The sequence below is a fragment of the Aethalodelphis obliquidens genome, unplaced genomic scaffold, assembly GCF_003676395.1.
Source record: "Aethalodelphis obliquidens isolate GAN/ISIS:26980383/991018 unplaced genomic scaffold, ASM367639v1 scaffold63, whole genome shotgun sequence".
NCBI lineage: Eukaryota > Metazoa > Chordata > Mammalia > Artiodactyla > Delphinidae > Aethalodelphis > Aethalodelphis obliquidens.
This window is the reverse complement of record NW_020838007.1, coordinates 7,033,541-7,055,487: the sequence shown is the minus strand read 5'-3', so window position 1 is coordinate 7,055,487 and position 21,947 is coordinate 7,033,541. Positions and strand designations below refer to the sequence as shown.

The 21,947-nt window shown below is 43.4% G+C and overlaps 1 protein-coding gene across 1 annotated transcript in view; it reads right to left on the bottom strand.

The window, feature by feature from the left end:
- Positions 1-325: 325 nt before the first annotated feature.
- LAMA1 (laminin subunit alpha 1) overlaps positions 326-21,947 on the bottom strand; it is a 154,477-nt gene continuing 132,855 nt past the window's right edge. Inside the window, exons 55-63 of the mRNA XM_027088582.1 lie at positions 21,266-21,451; positions 13,125-13,260; positions 11,727-11,839; positions 8,315-8,504; positions 6,280-6,438; positions 5,607-5,760; positions 4,202-4,335; positions 1,574-1,796; positions 326-947 (exon numbers count right to left, since the gene is read on the bottom strand). Coding sequence (XP_026944383.1) covers positions 787-947; positions 1,574-1,796; positions 4,202-4,335; positions 5,607-5,760; positions 6,280-6,438; positions 8,315-8,504; positions 11,727-11,839; positions 13,125-13,260; positions 21,266-21,451 — 1,456 coding nt within the window. The 3' untranslated portion in view covers positions 326-786. The remainder of the gene's footprint in view (positions 948-1,573; positions 1,797-4,201; positions 4,336-5,606; positions 5,761-6,279; positions 6,439-8,314; positions 8,505-11,726; positions 11,840-13,124; positions 13,261-21,265; positions 21,452-21,947) is intronic.

Sequence of the window (21,947 nt, the reverse complement as noted above, 5' to 3'; positions counted from 1 at the left end):
CTTCAGAGATCTTAGTTTAAAACTGCTTAGTTCGTTAAAATGTATTTATGGCTTTAAAATTTTCCTTCTTCTGGAATTTACACACATTCTCCCAGAAAAAGTAGCTGATCAAGGAAAACTGTTTCATCCCAAGGAGTGAAAATAAAATTAACAGTAAAGGAAGAGCTAACTAGTTATGATGCCACTTTTTTTTCTTTTGTCTTGCAAAATACTCCTCTGTTAGGTTAGGTCCTTACCAAACAAGGATATACCTAGAGGAGGCTCTGCCTTCTTCCTGTGTTCCCTTTGCCTGTGACTTGCTGGAGTCTGTTCAAAGTGCTTTTGGGGCAAACAGCTGGTGCCCTCAGCTGGAACGTACCCAGTAGTATTATTGAATACATGTTCTTTGTAGGAACTGGAGCTTAAAATATTGATAAAGAAATGAAAGTATTCATACTCTCCTCTAATCTAATCTATTATCGTCTATAGTGATATTTTATTTTTTAAAAGCTCAAAATGCAAAACATGAAATACTGTCAAGTAATCAATAGAATATTCAACATTTTAAAAGTTTCATTTAAAAAACTTTAAAGAAAGAGCCAGTGAATTCAATTTCCATTTTAAACTATTTAATAGAGGTATTTGTTGTACATGTGGTTTTAGTTTTAGATTTTTTAGAGAAAAAAATTTCTCTCTGGAAACATTTAACCTGAGTTGGAAATGAAATCTGAACTAAAGGTTTTAATCCACCAAATAATTTTCCTCAAAATATAAATGATGATTCCCAACTGAGGAGTTCCCCAAAGTTCAGGACTCAGTCCCAGGACAGGAATGAGGGAAAACTCCTTGTAGGTCAAAAGCTGTGCTGAAGTCATAGGATTGCACTTGTGGGCCCTTAATTAGAGTGAGTTTTCTCAAACAGCCCCGGAAGGAGGTCTGGCTGCTCAGGCAGTTTTGCTTTACATCAGCTGTTTAGGAAAGAAGAGAAGATAGTGTTAAATTTTGCTAAATGACATAGGTAGCACAATAGGAACAAAAATAACTTCTTGTGGTTTCCAGATCAAAATCAGAAGAATATTTTTCTACATAAGTGGCTTCAGTGATAGCAGAATTCATAGAAAACTATTAATAAACAATGTTAAGGTATAGTGACTTAAAAAGTCATAAAAGGGATTTTTATTTTATTAACATTTGTATCAATTACTTGGAACATCTAGAATGCATAATTTGAATCCAAAAAGCGATGTGAGAGGATAAGACACATTTTTATCCTCTAAAATGATTACTGACCCCTAAAATGATTCCCAACTTGGGGGTCATCTGAGAAGATGTTTCTCAGTGAAGTCATCCAGCTTCCTGTACATCACATCTGATGTTCTCGGAGTCTTACCTAGTGATTACCTTATATGCGTAGATTATTTTAATTTTTCCAAGAATTCCTAGGAATTTGAAATAGACTTTCTAAAATGGTAAAGGATTTATCACCCAAGCCATGTATTTTTCTTCATCCCTATTCTATATCCACATGAACTAAGACTTTCCCCAGTGGCAATGCCCCTCAAAAGTGAATGAGCAGAGCAGAGGACATACGCACCAGGATAGCCACCAACATAAATGGGATTGTTGGTGTCAGCAGAGGTAGACTGGGTGTGTAGACTTTCAGCTCGAACTGCATTCCCATCGACAATCAGAACCACGCGATGTTTGCTTTTGTTTGCCTGAAGTGTGTGCCATCTTCCATCACAGAGAGTATTGGGAGCACTGGGTTCGTATGTGGCTGTTATCCTACCAGCACCATTGTTAACATGAAACAAGAGCTAAACAAACAATAGACACAAGCAAATATCTTGGTGAATTTTTCCCTATTTAAGGAAACCAGTCCATTCACATAATGTTCTTGGAGTGGAAAACATCAGAGCATTCTTCTAAAAAGGAGGGCTAACTATGAAAAACAAACAATGGTTTTGAAAAATAGCCTCTTAAGGATTCTGATGCTATCCTATGCCCGAGGTTTCAGAATGGAAAATGCCCACCTCCATGGGAACAAGCCTGAGCCACGATCTTAGCATTGCATCCTCAGATCAGTGCCTCATTTTCAGCACAAGAGTGCATGGGTTTACTGAGGGTGTCAGTTCCTAGAAGTTGCTATAGCACCTGTGAAGGAACATAGTTACTAACTCCCTTCTGACAAACCATAGATGCTCTACTACATCAAGTGGTAGCACGAAAAACTGGAGACCTGCAGAAGGTGAGAGGGAAGAATTGTGACTATCCTGTTGTAAGGTTCTTATGCTATATGTGAAGCTACTCATTTCAAAGTAGACTGTGACAAATTAAAGAGATATACTGTAAAGACTTGGGCAACCACCAGAAATATTTTTAAAAGAACAATAAATAATAAGCTAATAATAGAAGTAAAATATACAGTACGTCAGAAATTACATTTTTGCAACTTACACTTATGATAACATTTTTCAGATGTCACATAAAAATGTGCAAATGGGGCTTCCCTGGTGGCGCAGTGGTTAAGAATCTGCCTGCCAAGGCGGGGGATGCGGATTCGAGCTCTGGTCTGGAAAGATCCCACATGCCACGGAGTAACTAAGCCCATGAGATGCAACTACTGAGCCTGTGCTCTAGAGCCTGTGAGCCACAGCTACTGAAGCCCGCGCGCCTGGAGCCCGTGCTCCACAACAAGAGAAGCCACTGCAATGAGAAGCCCGCACACAGCAGCAAGGAGTAGCCCCCGCTCGCCAGAACTAGAGAAAGCCCACACGCAGCAACAAAGACCCAACGCAGCCAAAAATAAATAAATAAATAAATAAAATAAAAAATTTTTAAATGTACAAATGGATAAAAAAATTTTCAGAATTCTTTTGAAGTACAGCTAAGAAAAGATGTTGGCTATAAGCCACAGTGCAGAGCGTCAGCAATAGGATGTAAAGGCACTTTTGTTTCAACATGAAGATGACATAAAGGGGGAGAAGAGGTGAAGGACTTGTGACTTTATTATATCCTCCCCACCCCCATTCTAGGATATCCTAGGGGCCCAAAGTCCCAGTGGGGAGTAAGTAGGGAAATGCAAGAAACAAGCTAATAAGTTTGGGAGAATCAAGAGACTTGTTCCTTGCCTTCTAGGAGGCAGTAAGTAGCTCAGGAAGAGTCAAGCATCATAGTCCCACAACATGAGTTGACCACAGTGCAGTAAAAGTGCATTAGGGGGAGAGAGGACCCGAGAGACCACCACCTTGACTCCCCATGTCTGATGAGTGGTATAGCAGACCTTCCCAAGTTCTCATCTGGCCCTCTGGGGATAAGGAAGTTATAGAAAACAATTATGTTTTTGTATTAAAAAAATTAGACTGTTATGCATCCATCTTATGGAATACTCTGCAATAAAAAGAAATGAACTGTCTTCGACATTCACAACAAACCTGGATGAACTGCCAGGAAATGAGACAGTGTAAAAAGCCAATCTCAAGAGAATACATACTACATGACTTACTTTATGTAACAGCTGTGAAATAACAATCAGAGCGACAGAAAGCAGATCAGTGGTTGCCAGGGGTGAGGGAAGCAGGGAGAGAGTCGGCATGGATATGAAGGTGGTGGCCTGAGGGAGCCTTGTGGTAATGGTACCACTGTCCTGATTGTGGTGGTTACATGAAGCTACACATGTGATAAAACTGTGAAGAGCTACACACACTCTGGTAAACACGTATAACTAGCGTAACTGAATAACCTCTGTGGATTGAGCCAATGTCAGTTTCATAGATTTGATATACTAGTTATGCAGGATGCTAACCCTGGAGAAACCTAGGTGAAGGGCGCACAAGGACCTCCCTGTACATTACATTGCAGCTTCTATCATCTATAATGATTTCCAAATAAAAAGTTAACCAATATTAGGGAGAGTGGGGCATTAGGTTGGTAACTTACTTTCAGATGGTTTTCAGGGGAAAAAAAAGTTTTTTGTATTGTAGTTGCAGTTTTGCTTTACATTTAATTTCAAAAATATAAAAGAAATTATTTTTAAAAAGCTTTTTTAGGATTATCTATTTTTAAATATTAATCAGCCTTTTTCTCCATTCCACTAAAGTGAATAATTGGAAATTTGGTTCTAGATATGTCTACTGTTTCTTAACTGCTCTACTGTTTCTTAACTGCTCTGTCTCTGACACTGGGGTGAGGCGGGGGGACCCCATCCAGATTAAGCACCCACCTTGCCATTTACAATCTCTAATCCGATGGCATCCACTTTGGCACTGCTGATCCCCAGGAGGACACCATTCTCTGAGGAGGTACGAAACTCCAGCGTAATGTTCACATCTGATCGTACTTTGTAGCCTTCTTTGACTGAAAAACCAAGGAAGACCCCCAGTTGGTGGTGAGGCCTGCCCTGCCCAGGAAGGCCCAGGCTCAGAATGGCCTCAGGCTGGGCTGGCTGGCTGTGCATTTGGGCTCCTGATGAGTGTCAGGAGAGCTGGCTCCACCTCTTTCTCTGAATCCGGCTCCACCCCCACCAGCAAGTCATTTCCAACCCCCGAGCCTCAGCTTGCACCCCTGTAGGATGAAGCTGACTAGAGCTGAGGTAGGCACATCCTCCCAGCTACAGCCATACAGCCATGTGGGTAAAAAAAATCACAAGGGATTTGATCCGTGTAACTCCATCATCATCTATCCAGGAAGAATGCACTTTATTTTCCCAATATCTACTTACTGGGTATGTCATTATTTGCTGAGTATATTAGTCGGAGTCCACACTAGGCTTTTTTTTAATTGAATGAATTTTTCATTCAGGTGATAAAAAAGCTGAGATAGGTTAGGGATATTAGCAATAGCAGGCAGTTGTTACCGTGCCCAGGGCTGAAGGAAAAATGGGAGAAGGTGGTGCTACTAGATCTTGGAAGCACAGAGTGAAGGAAGGAAGCCTGCTGGCTTTCCCCTCCTCCCTCCCAACCTCAGTCTTCCACTAGAGCCTTCCTGGAAGCCAGGGCAAAGGAGCCCAGAAATTAGTTCTCTGTGATAGAAAAAAGAACAGGGCCAGAGAAGCACGGTTCTGAGTGCGAACAGGAAGTTAATCAGCAAATCAAACATCTAAAATGGGGAGAGAATGTAAGATATATTACAAGGGCTAGTTCTAAGCCTTGAGGACTTCACATTCTAAGGCATTTTAGAGATTTACATTCCTCTACTTATAACTGATTAATATTTCAACAACCTAAATGGGGTTAATTTCTTCATCAAATCTGACTCACATTTGGCTGGCCGGTCCAGACATTTTATGCTACTGATTTTGAATTCAAAGGTCCTAATTAACTTGGACAGGGAAAGTATACCTTATGTAAATTTGGGGAAAGTACAGATGAAACCAGCACCACATGTTGCACTCTGTCTGGAGTGGCACCACCCCTGGTGGGAGGAAGCCACCTGGATAGCATAAGAGGTGAGAAGGCTTTTACGCCAGAAGCTGAGAAACCAGAATACACTAGAACATTTCACGAAACATGGTCTTGCTGCAGCTTGTGCAGTGGGTCCTGTCCTATCATATAGTTCTTGGACCCATATCATCTTAGGAGTGCAGGTGCGTCCCAGAGATTTCTTTCGAGATTGTTGATTATACATACCAAGGGCTGCATATCCACTTCCTTCAAAGAAAGTTCCTTCCTGGGCTGCTGCATAGCACCTGTTTACTGCAAATGCAGACACTGGGCTGTCCTTGTCCAGCTGTTTGCTGTTCACTGTCACCTCCCCAATGCAAGCAGGGATGCTGTGGGTGATCTAAGCCAAATGATGCAGGAGTAGATGATGGTGAGGACAGTGAGAAGGGCAAGCACAAATTTTCCCTACACGTCAACAAAACACATTAAAATACTGCCTTTCGGTTTTAAAAATCTAATTGCCACAGTACTTCACATGAATGTCTAACTTAAAGCTACTATAATGTAGTAAAAGGGTTTTATATTATTTTGAGTAAATATTGTGGAAATTAAGAATGTGGGGTAATTAAGAATGTGGGGTTTTCTAATCTGCAAATACAAATTTGCCAGACTTTCCTGCACTGTACTGGGGCTAAGTGGCTGTAGAAAGGGAACTGTTTGTTAACTAACCAGCAGGAAGGCTGGTTGGGCTTCAAGGAGGAGCTCCAACACACAATCTAGGAATGTGGATTGAAAGGCTTGCATCTTGCAGCCAAGCCCTGGGCGCAAACAAGATAATTTAAACATAAATATATTCCTCCACAAAACAAACACAACCACAGTAAAGGCAAAATGGGCCCAGAGAGAAAATGCTGCTTACATTTCCAATGTTCCTGGCCCTGTACTCGGAGGGAAGGCCTCCTAGGTACAACTTTCCTTCCACATCTAACGTGGTAGCATCTCCCGCCGTGGTCACCATGGGCGATTCCTGGCCGTCAACTGTCATGAAGCCCTTCCTTTTAAAGTACTCTGTCTTGACCTAGAGCGATGTGAAAACATGCATAATTTCTAAGGAATCTGAGAAATAGCAGTAATAACCTGAATGAAATCCTAAAGGTATGGCTCAGGTTTTCACACAGTTGGTGTTGAGAGGAGGCTGAGCCTGGAGCCGGTTAGAACACAGCGTGCTCCAAAAACAGAAATATAGATCAATGGAACAGGATAGAAAGCCCAGAGATAAACCCACGCACCTATGGGCAACTAATCTATGACAATGGAGGCAAGGATATACAATGGAGAAAAGACAGCTTCTTCAATAAGTGGTGCTGGGAAAGCTGGACAGCTACAGGTAAAAGAATGAAATTAGAACACTCCCTAACACCATACAGAAAAGTAAACTCAAAATCAATTAGAGACCTAAATGTAAGACCAGACACTATAAAACTCTTAGAGGAACACATAGGAAGCACACTCTGACATAAATCACAGCAAGATCTTTTTTGATCCACCTCCTAGAGTAATGGAAATAAAAACAAAAATAAACAAACGGGACCTAATGAAACTTAAAAGCTTTTACAAAGCAAAGGAAACTACAAACAAGACAAAAAGACAACCCTCAGAATGGAAGAAAATATTTGCAAATGAATCAACAGACAAAGGATTAATCTCCAAAATATATAAACAGCTCATGCAGCTCAGTATTAAAAAAACAAACAACCCAATCCAAAAATGGGCAGAAGACCTAAATAGACATTTCTCCAAAGAAGCCATACAGATGGCCAAGAGGCACATGAAAAGCTGCTCCACATCACTAGTTATTAGAGAAATGCAAATCAAAACTACAATGAGGTATCACCCCACACCAGTTAGAACAGGCATCATCAGAAAATCTACAAACAACAAATGCTGGAGAGGGTGTGGAGAAAAGGGAACCCTCTTGCACTGTTGGTGGGAATGTAAACTGATACAGCCACTATGGAGGTTCCTTAAAAAACTAAAAATAGAATTACCATATGACTCAGCAATCCCACTACTGGGCATATATCCTGAGAAAACCATAATTCAGAAAGACACATGCACCCCAATGTTCACTGCAGCACTATTTACAATAGCCAGGTCATGGAAGCAATCTAAATGCCCATCGACAGACGAATGGATAAAGAAGATGTGGTACATATATACAACGGAATATTACTCAGCTATAAAAAGGAACAAAACTGGGTCATTTGTAGAAACATGGATGAATCTAGGGACTGTCATACAGAGTGAAGTAAGTCAGAAAGAGAAAAACAAATACTGTATACTAACGCATATATGTGGAACCTAGAGAAATGGTATAGATGAACAGGTTTGCAGGGCAGAAATTGAGACACAGATGTAGAGAACAAACGTATGGACACCAAGGGGGGAAAGTGGTGGGGATCGGGGGGTGGTGGTGTGATGAATTGGGCGATAGGGATTGACGTGTATACACTGATATGTATAAAATGGATAACTAATAACCTGCTGTATAGAAAAAAAACAAATTAAATTAAAAAAAAAAAAAAGAATACGGCATGCTCCAGAGTCCTAGTCACAAGAACACAAATGCCATGATGTCAGGTTTGGCCCATTCATGCCACCCTGGGCTTGATTTACTTCTCGTCAAGCCAAGGACATTTCTGGTGCCTTTTTTTCATTTACCAATGTTTGCTGAGTGCCTACTAAGTGTCAGGCACTGAGTGAGGCCCTGGGGATATTTCCAGAAGCAGAAAATGTCCCTGCCCGCAAGGAGTTTACATTCTATGGGGCAGATGTCAGACACAAAGCAAGCTGGAAATCAAAGGGGATGATCCCAGTACCGTGAAATGGAGTGGACACTAGGGACACGTGGAGCAAAACTCAGAACGAGTGATCACAGCTTCCTGAGAGCGTACCGTGTGCCACTGGCCATCACTGAGCAGCGCAGGGTGCGAGACTTTTGTTCTGCCCTTCCCAAGATCGAACATGAAGTGGAGGCGGCCCCCGTGCAGCTGCAGCGTGGCGTAGTCAACCTGGTTTTGATGAGCCATGTAGTAAACCAGGCCACTGGAGGCGAATGTTCGGATACTTAGCTGGACCAAGAGCCTGGAGGGAAGCAAGAGCTCAGCTCTCAGGGATACGCTTTCACTTTTACTCTTTAACCTCAAAGAGAGACCCCAATAAGTGTTTCAACATTTATATTTAACATCTCAGGTCATTCATCCCTTCATTTACTTGTTATCCATTTATTCAACTCATGGTTACTGCGTACCTCCACCTGCCAGGAATGGTTGTAGGAGCAGAGGATCAAGCAGTGGACCGAGGAAGGTCCCTTCCCCGCTGAAACTAATACCAGAAATGTATCAGGGTTAAAACTGGGGCATGTGAAGGCCCAAGTGGTGGCTACATTAAGTAGTCAGAGCAGGCGACTCTGAAAGATGGTTATTTCTGAGATCTGAAGGAAAGACAGGAGGAAGCCCCACAGACCTCTGCAGGAAAGGCCTGCATTTCGTTTTCAGACAGTGCAGAGTATGTGAAAACCACCGGTTGATTCTGGTGGTCGGCCAGGAATCCCCAAGGGGGCCACGTGGGAGACGGCCCCACATAGGGGTGGAGGAAGGTTTCGTCTGGGTGTCTTCCCACAGAAGGGAGCACAGGGTCACCGAGGCACACGGGGACAGGGGAAGGAGAGCGTGGCGGATTTCAGTATAAGTGCAGTGGGAAGTCACGGGAGGGTTTTAAGAAGGGGGATGGGATGGCTGGATTTGTATCTTAAGAAGAACCTGTGATGTGAAAAGCAAATCAGATGGGGCCAGGGTGACAGCAGGTGTCAGGCTGGCAGCTGTTACAGGAGTCCACAGAGGCCAGGTTGGGGCTCAGACCAGGGTGGTTGGGGGGCGGGAACGCAGAGGAGGTGAATTAACACATGAAATGTTCTGGATGAAGAAGCCTCAGGACTTGCTATGGGACTGAATTTGAAGAGCAAGGGAAGGAACAAGCTCTAGATGTGGGCCTTGGGCAGCCAGGTGAATGGTGGTGACGCCTACAGAAATGCAGGTTTCGGGGAGACGGTGAATTCTCTCTGGGTGCACTGAGGCTGAGAGGCCTGTCCCCATCCACGTGGAGATGTCCAGGCGGTTGGGTGTACAGCCCGAATTCTAGGTGGAGCTCAGAGCTAGTGGATGCTGGTGCGAATAGATGGCATTTCACAGCCACTGGAACACAGAAGGCGCCGTGGAGGGGAGGTGGGAGGGGCGCTGCCCCCTCTGATAGCAGAGGAGCCGGAGGAGGAGACTGAGCAGCGGGCGGGGCAGGGGTGAGGGGAGCGTGGCGCCTCGGCCGTGAAGGATGCAGAGGGGCCCAGGGCGCTGATGCCGCTGAGCGCCTGGAGGGGGCGGCACCACCACGCACAGACGTGGCCGCAGCAGGGCTCCGACGACCTGGCGAGGAGCGAGGCGAGGCTGACCGGGTGGGGAGAGGAGGGAATGGGAGGTGGGGAAAGACAGACAGCCACGTACGGCAACTCTTCCAAAATGTTCCACTGTGAAGCAGAGCCGGGATATTGAGTGGGGTGGGCTGGGATGTGCAGTGTACCAGAGCATTTCTGTTTTAAAAGTTAGGAACTCCTAGAGAGGAAGTCGGCGCAGTGGTCACAAGCACCTGGGTGGGAGTCTGAGCAGGTGCCTCAATTTCCTGGTCTATAAAATGAAGATAATACCCTCCTCACAGGATAATTATGAGGACTAAGTTGGGGTTTGTGTGTAAAATACCGAGACGGTCTCTGGTACAAGTGTTTGCTCCTTGGTCTCCCTGATGACGGGGTGATGGAGGTGATTCTGTGTGCTGACAGGATCAGGTACGAAAGAGGGAGAAATGGATGCTGCCCGTGTCCTGGAAGGAGGGGTGACAGCTCCAGTGGGCAAGACGAGGACCCTTCCTCCATGTGGCAAGGGAGGGGCGGGGGGACAGAGGCAGGATGCTCCTTCTGATGGTGGACAGAACGGGCTCTTTCTTCTCAGTGACGCAAGACAGCAGCTGGGGCATGAAAGGAGCTGTGGGGATGCATAGAGTTTTGAAAGAAGAGAAGAAGCTGCGAAAAATAAAAAATGTGAAGGTATTAGAGACGTATACTGGCTCCCCATACGTTTGGAGTTTGGAGGTTCCATCTGAGATCTGTGGCCACAGCTTTAAAGTCAAACCAGGTAGAAAAAAGAGATGCATCTCTGCAGCCCTGACCACCAGCTCAGGTTCTGGCATGGATTAGGCCCTGTATGGGCTTTACCTGGGGTCACAGTGAAGAGGAGAGGGTTAAGGGAGTTTGCAGAGGAATACCTGTAATAAAGGCATCAAACCTATCTGGGTAAGGGGGTAAACTGTGCTGTGGGAGATAGAAAAAGGGTGATGATGCTGAGAAAGCATGAGGGCTCAGGGGTCTTGATGCGGTTGAGGGACTGCTGGAGCCGGAAGTAAGGAGGAGGAAGAGGGTTTCGTAGGATGCTTAAGGTAGAGGTTGTGGAGGTGGGGTGGGTACTTATGTAGTACTCAAGGGTGTGAGCATGGGAGAGGGTGGCTCAGAGGGAAGGACGAAAAGACAGATCTAAGCCAGAGGACCTCAAAGATGAGGTGCTGGGCGGCTGCTGAACTCATGGGGAACGATGGCAGGGGCTGCAGAGAGAAGACGCTGAGCCAAGATGTGTACTGGGGCAGTGAGCTCAGATGACACGGCAGAGGCACAAGAGCATGGCAGGCCTGAAGGTGCGGACCTCAGGGCTGAGCCACAGGAAGAGCAGGGAGGACTGTGGGTCCTCGGCCATGAGATCCCTGGGATGTGAGCTGGCTTCGCTGAACGGAGAAGGGTACCTGGGACAGGCATGTGTGAGGGCCGGGGGAACGTGCAGACTGGTGTGGGTGTGGCACCAGGAATTTGGGGGCACAGTGAAAGTTTGGGTAGGCAGTTTCATCAGATTAGTGAATGCTTACTGTAGAATGGGGTTCAAAGGCCAGATGATAGATCCAGAGAACCTGGGATTCCAGAAGGAAGGGGGATTTAGATACCTACATGCTTTCCTACATACACACAGACAGGCAGCAACCAGCCATCATCAAGATGGGGTAAAGACAAACCACAGCACCCCACTTAATCACGTTTAAGCATCTGAGGTCCACGGAGGCTGCCTTCCCCTCTTTGCCTTCTCACTGCTGCCCTGTGGTGGCAAGTTGAACACTCCATGGTGAAACGCAAGAAGCTTCAAGACCCATTGCTGAAGAATACGTCCTGGACTCATCTAGCAGTGAGATACCTCATGAGGACATTAGAGCAACGCCTACCTCTTTCTGACAGCCAGCTGATTAAAGGGCAGCACCAAGTGGCTGCCTCCTGCGAGGCCGAACTGGCGGGCGTTGGGGACGTACTCCGGGGCTCTGTCCACAGCACACAATTCCTGTAAGACATGCACATGGTTCTCAGCCACACACGACCAGGACCCCCACTAACACTGACGCGTTTTTCCACGAGGGAAACATCTCAGAAGCAACTGTGTCAGAGCACCAGCAACACAAACACACAGCACCGATTTTACCTTCTTTGCTTCGAACAGTTTACTATACATCCCTTTATCTCTCTGAGAAGGCAATTAGAGTTTTTGTTTTTCACCTCAGCCCCACTCAAGTTCACCTAAATTCCCATGAATTTTCATCAGGCCTAAGGGGCAAAGGCCTTGCTCTGCACCCCTGTGCCCCTGAAACCCCTGCTCTGGGGAGGGCCTGAGGATGTCAGCAGTTACAGGAGCACCTGCCTCACAAGCACCGGGCAGCTGTAAGTGCCCACAGGTGACAGGCCGAGCCAGTTCCACCCAGACAGGAGCGGGTGCAGCCAGGAGGAGCTGGCCTGAGGGGCAGGTGCCCTGACTCCGGACCAAGTGAGGCCTTAGACTCAGTTTTCCAGGTTGGTGGACGGATGCTACCAAGACAACTGTCCTGAACTCAAAGATGGGCCCTGCTTGCACGGTACTGCTTTTGTGTGATTGTGCCACATCTAAATCAGAGGGTAAACTTTCAACCAAGGAAGTAGAGAAATCAGAAAAGGGAAAGAATAGTGAAAACTGACAGTGGCTGCTGTTAAAAATACTTGGTCAAACTGGCTTTTCCTAGATGAATCAAATCTTTTTTTTTAAAGCAACAATGATACGTACGATGGCCTGTATAAATACTTATTTTCATGTTTCTGACTAAATCCAAAGTGATACTGAGTCCTTATAAAGCCTCTGCCTCAGAGCTGGCTGTGTGGCAACCAAAAGACGCACCCGAGCATTAGAGCTTGCAGCTCGGGACACTCCGCCATGTCTGATACGCTGTTTTCTCAGAGAGCCATCCCGCTTGCCCTGCTGCTTCTCATCACAGGGGTGACCCTGTAACTCTCCCAGATTCCTTTGGAAAGTGGCTTCCAGCTGGTTCATCCAGCCAATGGAAGGCAGTGCTGGGAGGCTGGAGAGTGAATGGGAGAAGCCGCGTGTCTCTCCCTCCTTCCTGTCTCCCTGGCAGGGCCTGTCTTCTCGTGCTCCAGAACCCACTGGGAGACGCTCTGCTCAGACTCGCTCCCTGGGCAGCCCCGGCTCTTCCCTCTGCTCCTGCGGCTTTATCATGAGGTCCCCATTTTAACGTCCTCTGGGTGGTGCTCTTTTTTTCTGACTGCACCTGAACCATAGAATTAAAGAAAGCCCTTCTTACTGGACTTGGTAAAGGCTGGGGCTCTGGCAGGAGTTCGCCGTCCTCTCCGTGGAGAGCCAGCTTTGGCCGTTCTGAGAGCAAGCAGGAGTCCAAGTCCACGTGTTCATAGCCAGTGGCACTAGTGAAATCCAAAAGTCTAGATACAAACAAAGTGTTTTCAAAATTAATGGAGATAATACAAACCAACCCATGAACCAAGGTCATGTGATTACTGAACACTTAAAATCCATTAAAAAACATTAATATACGCGTGCCACAACTACTGAAGCCCGAACGCTTAGAGCCCATGCTCCGCAACAAGAGAAGCCACTGCAAGGAGAAGCCCACGCACCACACAGAAGAGTAGCCCCCACTTGCCGCAACTAGAGAAAGCCCGCATGCAGCAACAAAGACCCAATGCAGCCAAAAATAAATTAATTTTTAAAAAATCTACACACTACAATTCTGAAAGGCAAAACTATAGAGACAGAAATGACATTAGCAGCTGTCAGGGACTAAGCATGTGGGAGATGACTGACTATAAAGGGGCACAAGGAAACTTTCTGGGGGTGATGGCAATCAAATGTGTAGTAGTTAGATAACTATGTATTTGTCAAAGCTCATCAAACTGTACACCTAGAAGAGTTAATTTTGCTGTATTTAAATTATACGTCAATAAACCTGACTTTTTAAAAAACAAACATTAATATAATACTCTTAGAGTAACCAAATTGACCGTCTCCCACACTGACTAGAAGTCCACATAACCTCCCTTATCTATTGTCTTGTTTGATTCTTCTGCCTGAAATGGCAGCCCCCTGTCCGCCCGCCCCGCAGCCCATCCCCCCCTGTGTCCACCTGGCCATTCCTGAGTGTCCCTCAAGAGTTGGCTCAAATGCTGTCACCTGCTCCTGCAGCCTTGGCTGGGCTGCCTCAGGGCAAGAAGCTGGCTGTGGCTCCCACAGCGCTGCACAGCAGCCTCCATGAAACACTGGCTTCTTTCTCACAGTCTCCCTTTGCCAGGAAGTCGTGAACTATCCTGGTCATATGTCCCTTTACTCTACAACATGTCCCCTGTCTGCACGTCCTTTGTTGGCACTTTCTGAGGACATGGCTGTGAACAGTAGTACATAGATGTTTCTGCCCTTTCAGGTCCCCAGTCTCACGGCTTTCAGGAACAAGAAGGTCACTCTCCACACCTCCCCTCCCAGGAGCCTGTGCGGCCCACCACTATCAGGGTCCCGTAATCCAGGGACAACTTCCACGGGAGAACACACGGTGTACCTCAGGCTGTTGCAATGTCACGCTGGCCTCTGCCGCTGCAGGCTCGCCCTGCATCCGTACCCCTCCCTACTCCCCCCAGCCGAGTGAGCCAGAGCCCCCGCATCAGCTGCTCCTTTAACCCCGTCCTGTCTGGGCAGGGAACTGACACCCTCAGGCGACCTACACGCAGAGGCGGGGCCAAATCCAAAGCTGAACCCCGGGAGCTATGAGAACAAAGAAGAGAAAGGGAAATCTCTCCCAGCAGCCTCAGGAGCAGTGGATTAAATCTCCACAATCAACTTGATGTACCCTGCATCTCGGGAATACCTGAAAAGACAACAAATCATCCCAAAATTGAGGCAGTGGACTTTGGGAGCAACTGTAGACTTGGGGTTTGCTTCCTGCATCTAATTTGTTTCTGGTTTTATGTTTACCTTAGTTTAGTATTTAGAGCTTATTAACACTGGTAGATTTCTTTATTGATTTGGTTGTTCTCTTCTTTTTTTTATGTATAGATATATTTTTTTTTCCTTTTCCTCTACTTTTTTCTTTTTTTCGTGGCACGTGGGCCTCCCACTGTTGTGGCCTCTCCCGTTGCGGAGCACAGGCTCCGGACGCGCAGGCTCAGCGGCCATGGCTCACGGGCCCAGCCGCTCCGTGGCACGCGGGATCCTCCCGGACCGGGGCATGAACCCGTGTCCCCTGCATCAGCAGGCGGACTCTCAACCACTGCGCCACCAGGGAAGCCCTCCTTTTTCTCTTTTTGTGAGTGTGTATGCTTCTTTCTGTGATTTTGTCTGTACAGCTTTGCTTTTACCATTTGTCCTAAGGTTCTGTCTGTACATTTTGTTCTTTTTTTTAGTTTTTAGCAATTGCTATCATTGGTGGATTTGTTTCTTGGTTTGGTTGCTCTCTTGTTTCTTTTCTTTTACTACTTTTAAATTTTTTTATTTTTAATAATTTAAAAAATTTTTATTTTAAGAACTTTATTTTATTCTTTCTTTTTTTCTTCCTTTTCTTCTGAGCCATGGGGCTAACAGCATCTTGGTGCTCTGGCCACATGTCAGGCCTGTGCCTCTGTGGAGGGGGAGCCGAGTTCAGGACATTGGTCCAGCAGAGACCTCCCAGCTCCACGTAATATCAAACGGCAAAACCTCTCCCAGAGATCTCCATCTCAACGCTAAAACCCAGCTTCACTCAACGACCAGCAAGCTACTGTGCTGGACACACTATGCCAAACAACTAGCAAGACAGGAACACAACCTCACCCATTAGCAGAGAGGCTGCCTAAAATCATAATAAGGTCACAAACACCCCAAAACACACCACTGGACGCAGTCCTGCCCACCAGAAAGACAAAATCCAGCCTCATCCACCAGAACACAGGCACCACTCGCCTCCACCAGGAAGTCTACACAACCCACTGAACCAACCTTAGCCACTGTGGGCAGACACCAAAAACAGTGGGAACTACAAACCTGCAGCCTGCAAAAAGGAGACCCCAAACACAGTAAGTTAAGCAAAATGAGAAGACAGAGAAACACACACAGATGAAGGAGCAAGGTAAAAACCCACCAGACCAAACAAATGAAGAGGAAATAGACAGTCGACCTGAAATAGAATTCAGAGTAACAATAGTAAAGATGATCCAAAATCTTGGAAACAGAATGGAGAAAATACAAGAAACGTTCAACAAGGACCTAGAAGAACTAAAGAGCAAACAAAAATGATGACCAATGCAATAAATGAAATTAAAAATTCTCCAGAAGGAATCAATTGCAGAATAACTGAGGCAGAAGAATAGATAAGTGACCTGGAAGATAAATAGTGGAAATAACTACTGCAGAGCAGAATAAGGAAACAATGAAAAGAATTGAGGACAGTCTCAGAGACCTCTGGGACAACATTAAACGCACCAACATTCGAATTATAGGGGTTCCAGAAGAAGAAGAGAAAAAGAAAGGGACTGAGAAAATATTTGAAGAGATTATAGCTGAAAACTTCCCTAATATGGGACAGGAAATAGTTAATCAAGTCCAGGAAGCACAGAGAGTCCCATACAAAGATAAATCCAAGGAGAAAGGTGCCAAGACACATATTAATCAAACTATCAAAACTTAAATACAAAGAAAAAATATTAAAAGCAGCAAGGGAAAAGCAATAAAATAACATACAAGGGAATCCCTATAAGGTTAACAGCTGATCTTTCAGCAGAAAGTCTGCAAGCGAGAAGGGTGTGGCAGGACATATTTAAAGTGATGATGGAGAAAAATCTACAACCAAGATCACGCTACCCAGCAAGGATCTCATTCAGATTTGACAGAGAAATTAAAACCTTTACAGACAAGCAAAAGCTAAGAGAAATCAGCACCACCAAACCAGCTTTACAACAAATGCTAAAGGAACTTCTCTAGGCAGGAAACACAAGAGAAGGGGAAGACCTACAATAACAAACCCAAAACAATTAAGAAAATGGGAATAGGAACATAAATATCGATAATTACCTTAAATGTAAATGGATTAAATGCTCCCACCAAAAGACAAAGACTGGCTGAATAGATACAAAAACAAGACCTGTATATATGCTGTCTACAAGAGACCACTTCAGACCTAGGGAGACATACAGACTGAAAAGTAAGGGGATGGAAAAGATATTCCATGCAAAAGGAAATCAAAAGTAAGCTGGAGTAGCAATTCTCATATCAGACAAAATGGACTTTAAAATAAAGACTATTACAAGAAACAAAGAAGGACACTACATAATGATCAAGGGATCAATCCAAGAAGAAGATGTAACAATTGTAAATATTTATGCACCCAACATAGGAGCACCTCAATACATACGGCAAATACTAACAGCCATAAAAGGGGAAATCGACAGTAACACATTCATAGTAGGGGACTCTAACACCCCACTTTCACCCATGGACAGATCATCCAAAATGAAAATAAATAAGGAAACACAAGCTTTAAATGATACATTAAACAAGATGGACTTAATTGATATTCATAGGGCACTCCATCCAAAAACAATAGAATACACATTTTTCTCAAGTGCTCATGGAACACTCTCCAGGATAGATCATATCTTGGGTCACAAATCAAGCCTTGGTAAATTTAAGAAAATTGAAATTGTATCAAGTATCTTTTCTGACCACAACGCCATGAGACTAGATATCAATTACAGGAAAAAATCTGTAAAAACTACAGACACATGGAGGCTAAACAATACACTACTAAATAACCAAGAGATCACTGAAGAGATCAAAGAGGAAATCAAAAAATACCTAGATATAATGACAGTGAAAACATGACAACCCAAAACCTATGGCATGCAGCAAAAGCAGTTCTAAGGGGGAAGTTTACAGTAATACAATCCTACCTCAAGAAACAAGAAACATCTCAAATAAACAACCTAACCTAACACCTAAAGCAATTAGAGAAAGAAGAACAAAAAACCCCCAAAGTTAGCAGAAGGAAAGAAATCATAAAGATCAGAAATAAATGAGAAAGGAATGAAGGAAACAATTGCAAAGATCAATAAAACTGAAAGCTGGTTCTTTGAGAAGATTAAAAAAAATTGATAAACCATTAGTGAGATTCATCAAGAAAAAAAGGGAGAAGATTCAAATCAATAGAATTAGAAATGAAAAAGGAGAAGTAACAACTGACACTGCAGAAATACAAAATATCATGAGAGATTACTACAAGCAACTCTATGCCGATACAATGGACAACCTGGAAGAAATGGACAAATTCTTAGAAAAGCACAAACTTCTGAGACTGAATCAGGAAGAAATAGAAAATATAAACAGACCAATCACAAGCACTGAAACTGAGACTGTGATTAAAAATCTTCCAACAAACAAAAGCCCAAGACCAGATGGCTTCACAGGCGAATTCTATCAAACATTTAGGGAAGAGCTAACACCTCTCCTTCTCAAACTCTTCCAAAATATACCAGAGGAAGGAACACTCACAGACTCATTCTACAAGGCCACCATCACCCTGATACCAAAACCAGACAAAGATGTCACAAAAAAAGAAAACTACAGGCCAATATCACTGATGAACAAAGATGCAAAAATCCTCAACAAAATACTAGCAAACAGAATCCAACAGAGCACATTAAAAGGATCATACACCATGATTAAGTGGGGTTTATCCCAGGAAGGCAGGGATTCTTCAATATATGCAAATCAATGTGATAAACCATATTAACAAATTGAAGGAGAAAAACCATATGATCTCAATAGATGCAGAGAAAGCTTTCGACAAAATTCAACACCCATGTATGATAAAAACCCTCCAGAAAGTAGGCATTGAGGGAACTTACCTCAACATAATAAAGGCCATATACGACAAACCCACAGCCAACATTGTTCTCAATGGTGAAAAACTGAAAGCATTTCCTTTAAGATCGGGAACAAGACAAGGATGTCCACTCTCACTATTATTATTCAACATAGTTTTGGCAGTTTTAGCCACAGAAATCAGAGAAGAAAAACAAATAAAAGGAATCCAAATTGGAAAAGAAGAAGTAAAGCTGTCACTGTTTTCAGTGACATAGAGAATCCCAAAGATGCTACCAGAAAACTATTAGAGCTAATCAATGAATTTGCTAAAGTACTAGGATACAAAATTAATGCACAGAACTAGCATTCCTATACACTATTGATGAAAAATCTGAAAGAGAAATTAAGGAAACACTCCCATTTACCACTGCAACAAAAAGAATAAAATACCTAGGAATAAACCTACCTAAGGAGACGAAAGACCTGTATGCAGAAAACTATAAGACACTGATGAAGAAATTAAAGATGATACAAACAGATGGAGAGATATACCATGTTCTTGGATTGGAAGAATCAACATTGTGAAAATGACTCTACTACCCAAAGCAATCTACAGATTCAATGCAATCCCCATCAAACTACCAATGGCATTTTTCACAGAACTAGAACAAAAAATTTCACAATTTGTATGGAAACACAAAAGACCCCAAATAGCCAAAGCAATCTTGAGAAAGAAAAATGGAGCTGGAGGAATCAGGCTCCCTGACTTCAGACTATACTACAAAGCTACAGTAATCAAGACAGTATGGTACTGGCACAAAAACAGAAAGATAGATCAATGGAACAGGATAGAAAGCACAGAGATAAACCCATGCACCTATGGTCACTTTATCTTTGATAAAGGAGGCAAGAATATACAATGGAGAAAAGACAGCCTCTTCAATAAGTGGTGCTGGGAAAACTGGACAGCTACATGTAAAAGAATGAAATTAGAACACTCCCTAACACCATACACAAAAATAAACTCAAAATCGATTATAGACCTAAATGTAAGGCCAGACACTATAAAACTCTTAGAGGAAAACATAGGCATAACACTCTATGACATAAATCACAGCAAGATCCTTTTTGACCCAACTCCTAGAGAAATGGAAATAAAAACAAAAATAAACAAATGGGACCTAGTGAAACTTAAGAGCTTTTGCACAGCAGAGGCAAACATAAACAAGATGAAAAGACAACTCTCAGAATGGGAGAAAATATTTGCAAATGAAGCAACTGACAAAGGATTAATCTCCAAAATTTACAAGCAGTACATGCAGCTCAATATCAAAAAAACAAACAACCCAATCCAAAAATGGGCAGAAGACCTAAGTAGACATTTTTCCAAAGAAGATATACAGATTGCCAACAAACACATGAAAGGATGCTCAACATCACTAATCATTAGAGAAATGCAAATCAAAACTACAATGAGGTCACACAAGTCAGAATGGCCATCATCAAAAAATGTACAAACAGTAAATGTTGGAGAGGGTGTGGAGAAAAGGGAACCCTCTTGCACTGTTGGTGGGAATGTAAATTGATACAGCCACTATGGAGAATAGTATGGAGGTTCCTTAAAAAACTAAAAATAAAACTACCATATGACCCAGCAATCCCACTACTGGGCATATATCCTGAGAAAACCGTAATTCAAAAAGAGTCATGTACCCCAATGTTCATTGCAGCACTATTTACAATAGCCAGGACATGGAAGCAACCTAAGTGTCCACTGACAGGTGAATGGATAAAGAAGATGTGGCACATATATACAATGGAATATTACTCAGCCATAAAAAGATACGAAATTGAGCTATTTGTAGTGAGGTGGATGGACCCAGAGTCTGTCATACAGCGTGAAGTCAGAAAGAGAAAAACAAATATCATATGCTAACACATAATATGGAATCTTAAAAAAAAATTGGTTCTGAAGAACCTAGGGGCAGGACAGCAATAAACACACAGACGTAAAGAATGGACTTGAGGACATGGGGAGGGGGAAGGGTAAGCTGTGACAAAGTGAGAGAGTGGCATGGACATATATACACTACCAAATGTAAAACAGATAGCTAGTGGGAAGCAGCCACATAGCACAGGGAGATCAGCTTGGTGCTTTGTGACCACCTAGAGGGGTGGGATAGGGAGGATGGGAGGGGGATGCAAGAGGGTGGAGATATGGGGATATATGTATATGTATAGCTGATTCACTTTGTTATAAAGCAGAAACTAACAAACCATTGTAAAGCAATTATACTCCAATAAAGATATTAAAAAAAAGCGCATGCCAAAATGTATTTGACCTCTGCTGTGTGTTGACAGTACTATGGAACTAATGTTTAGTGGTTTTTTTTGTCTCATGCATGATGACCAGATTTTTCCATCATTCTAGTCTCATAAAGCCATTTGGCGGAGTTTATAGAACACGGGATTCACTTGTTATTCGGGAACTTGTAGAATTTGGGGCCATCTCAAACAGCAAAATTACGTTGTAGGTTAGTGTCAGTGCTGGGCATTAAAAGATCAGGAAGTGCAAAATCATGCTGAGAGCACAGTCACACTTACTCCATGTTAAAGATCAGGTTTTGGATACAGCCATGGAATGAGCTTCTCATCTTGAGCATGGGTGTCCCCTCGCCCTCTGGAACACCACCTATGTACAGGTTGGACACACTTATTGTCCTGCTTTCTGCTGATGGGCCCAGCTTCATTTCCACAGGAGCTGTCTCATCCAGTTGGACAGTGATAATTCTAAAAGGTTAAAGGAGAAAATAAAGGTTTTCAAATATAATGAAACATAACTGTCCATTTTAATATCTAATTCCAGCAAGTTCTTACTGAATTATAAAAGTGCCTTGAAGATAAACATTTTAACATGACATTTAACATGTGTGTGAATAAAAAAGTGAATCTTGAAAAATAAAACTTACAGGTAAACGTTCTCCAAAAATGAATGGAATGTGATTAAATATTATTCAGTTCAATTGCTTTTTGGAGAGAATCTTTTACTTCTTTACCTGTGACAAAATGTGCAGTTTTTTTTTTTAAACTTTTGGTCTACAGTTTTGGAGAGAAATTATATAGAAATGTTGATATGACACTGTTTACTATTTCACTGTTTACATTTTACTATTTACTATTTGCTATTTTACCATTCACTATTAGAATTTACTAATACTGTAACACTATTTGACACAGAATTATTCCAGTGTAAAGAAACTTTATGCCGGGTCCCAGAAAAGGGCAG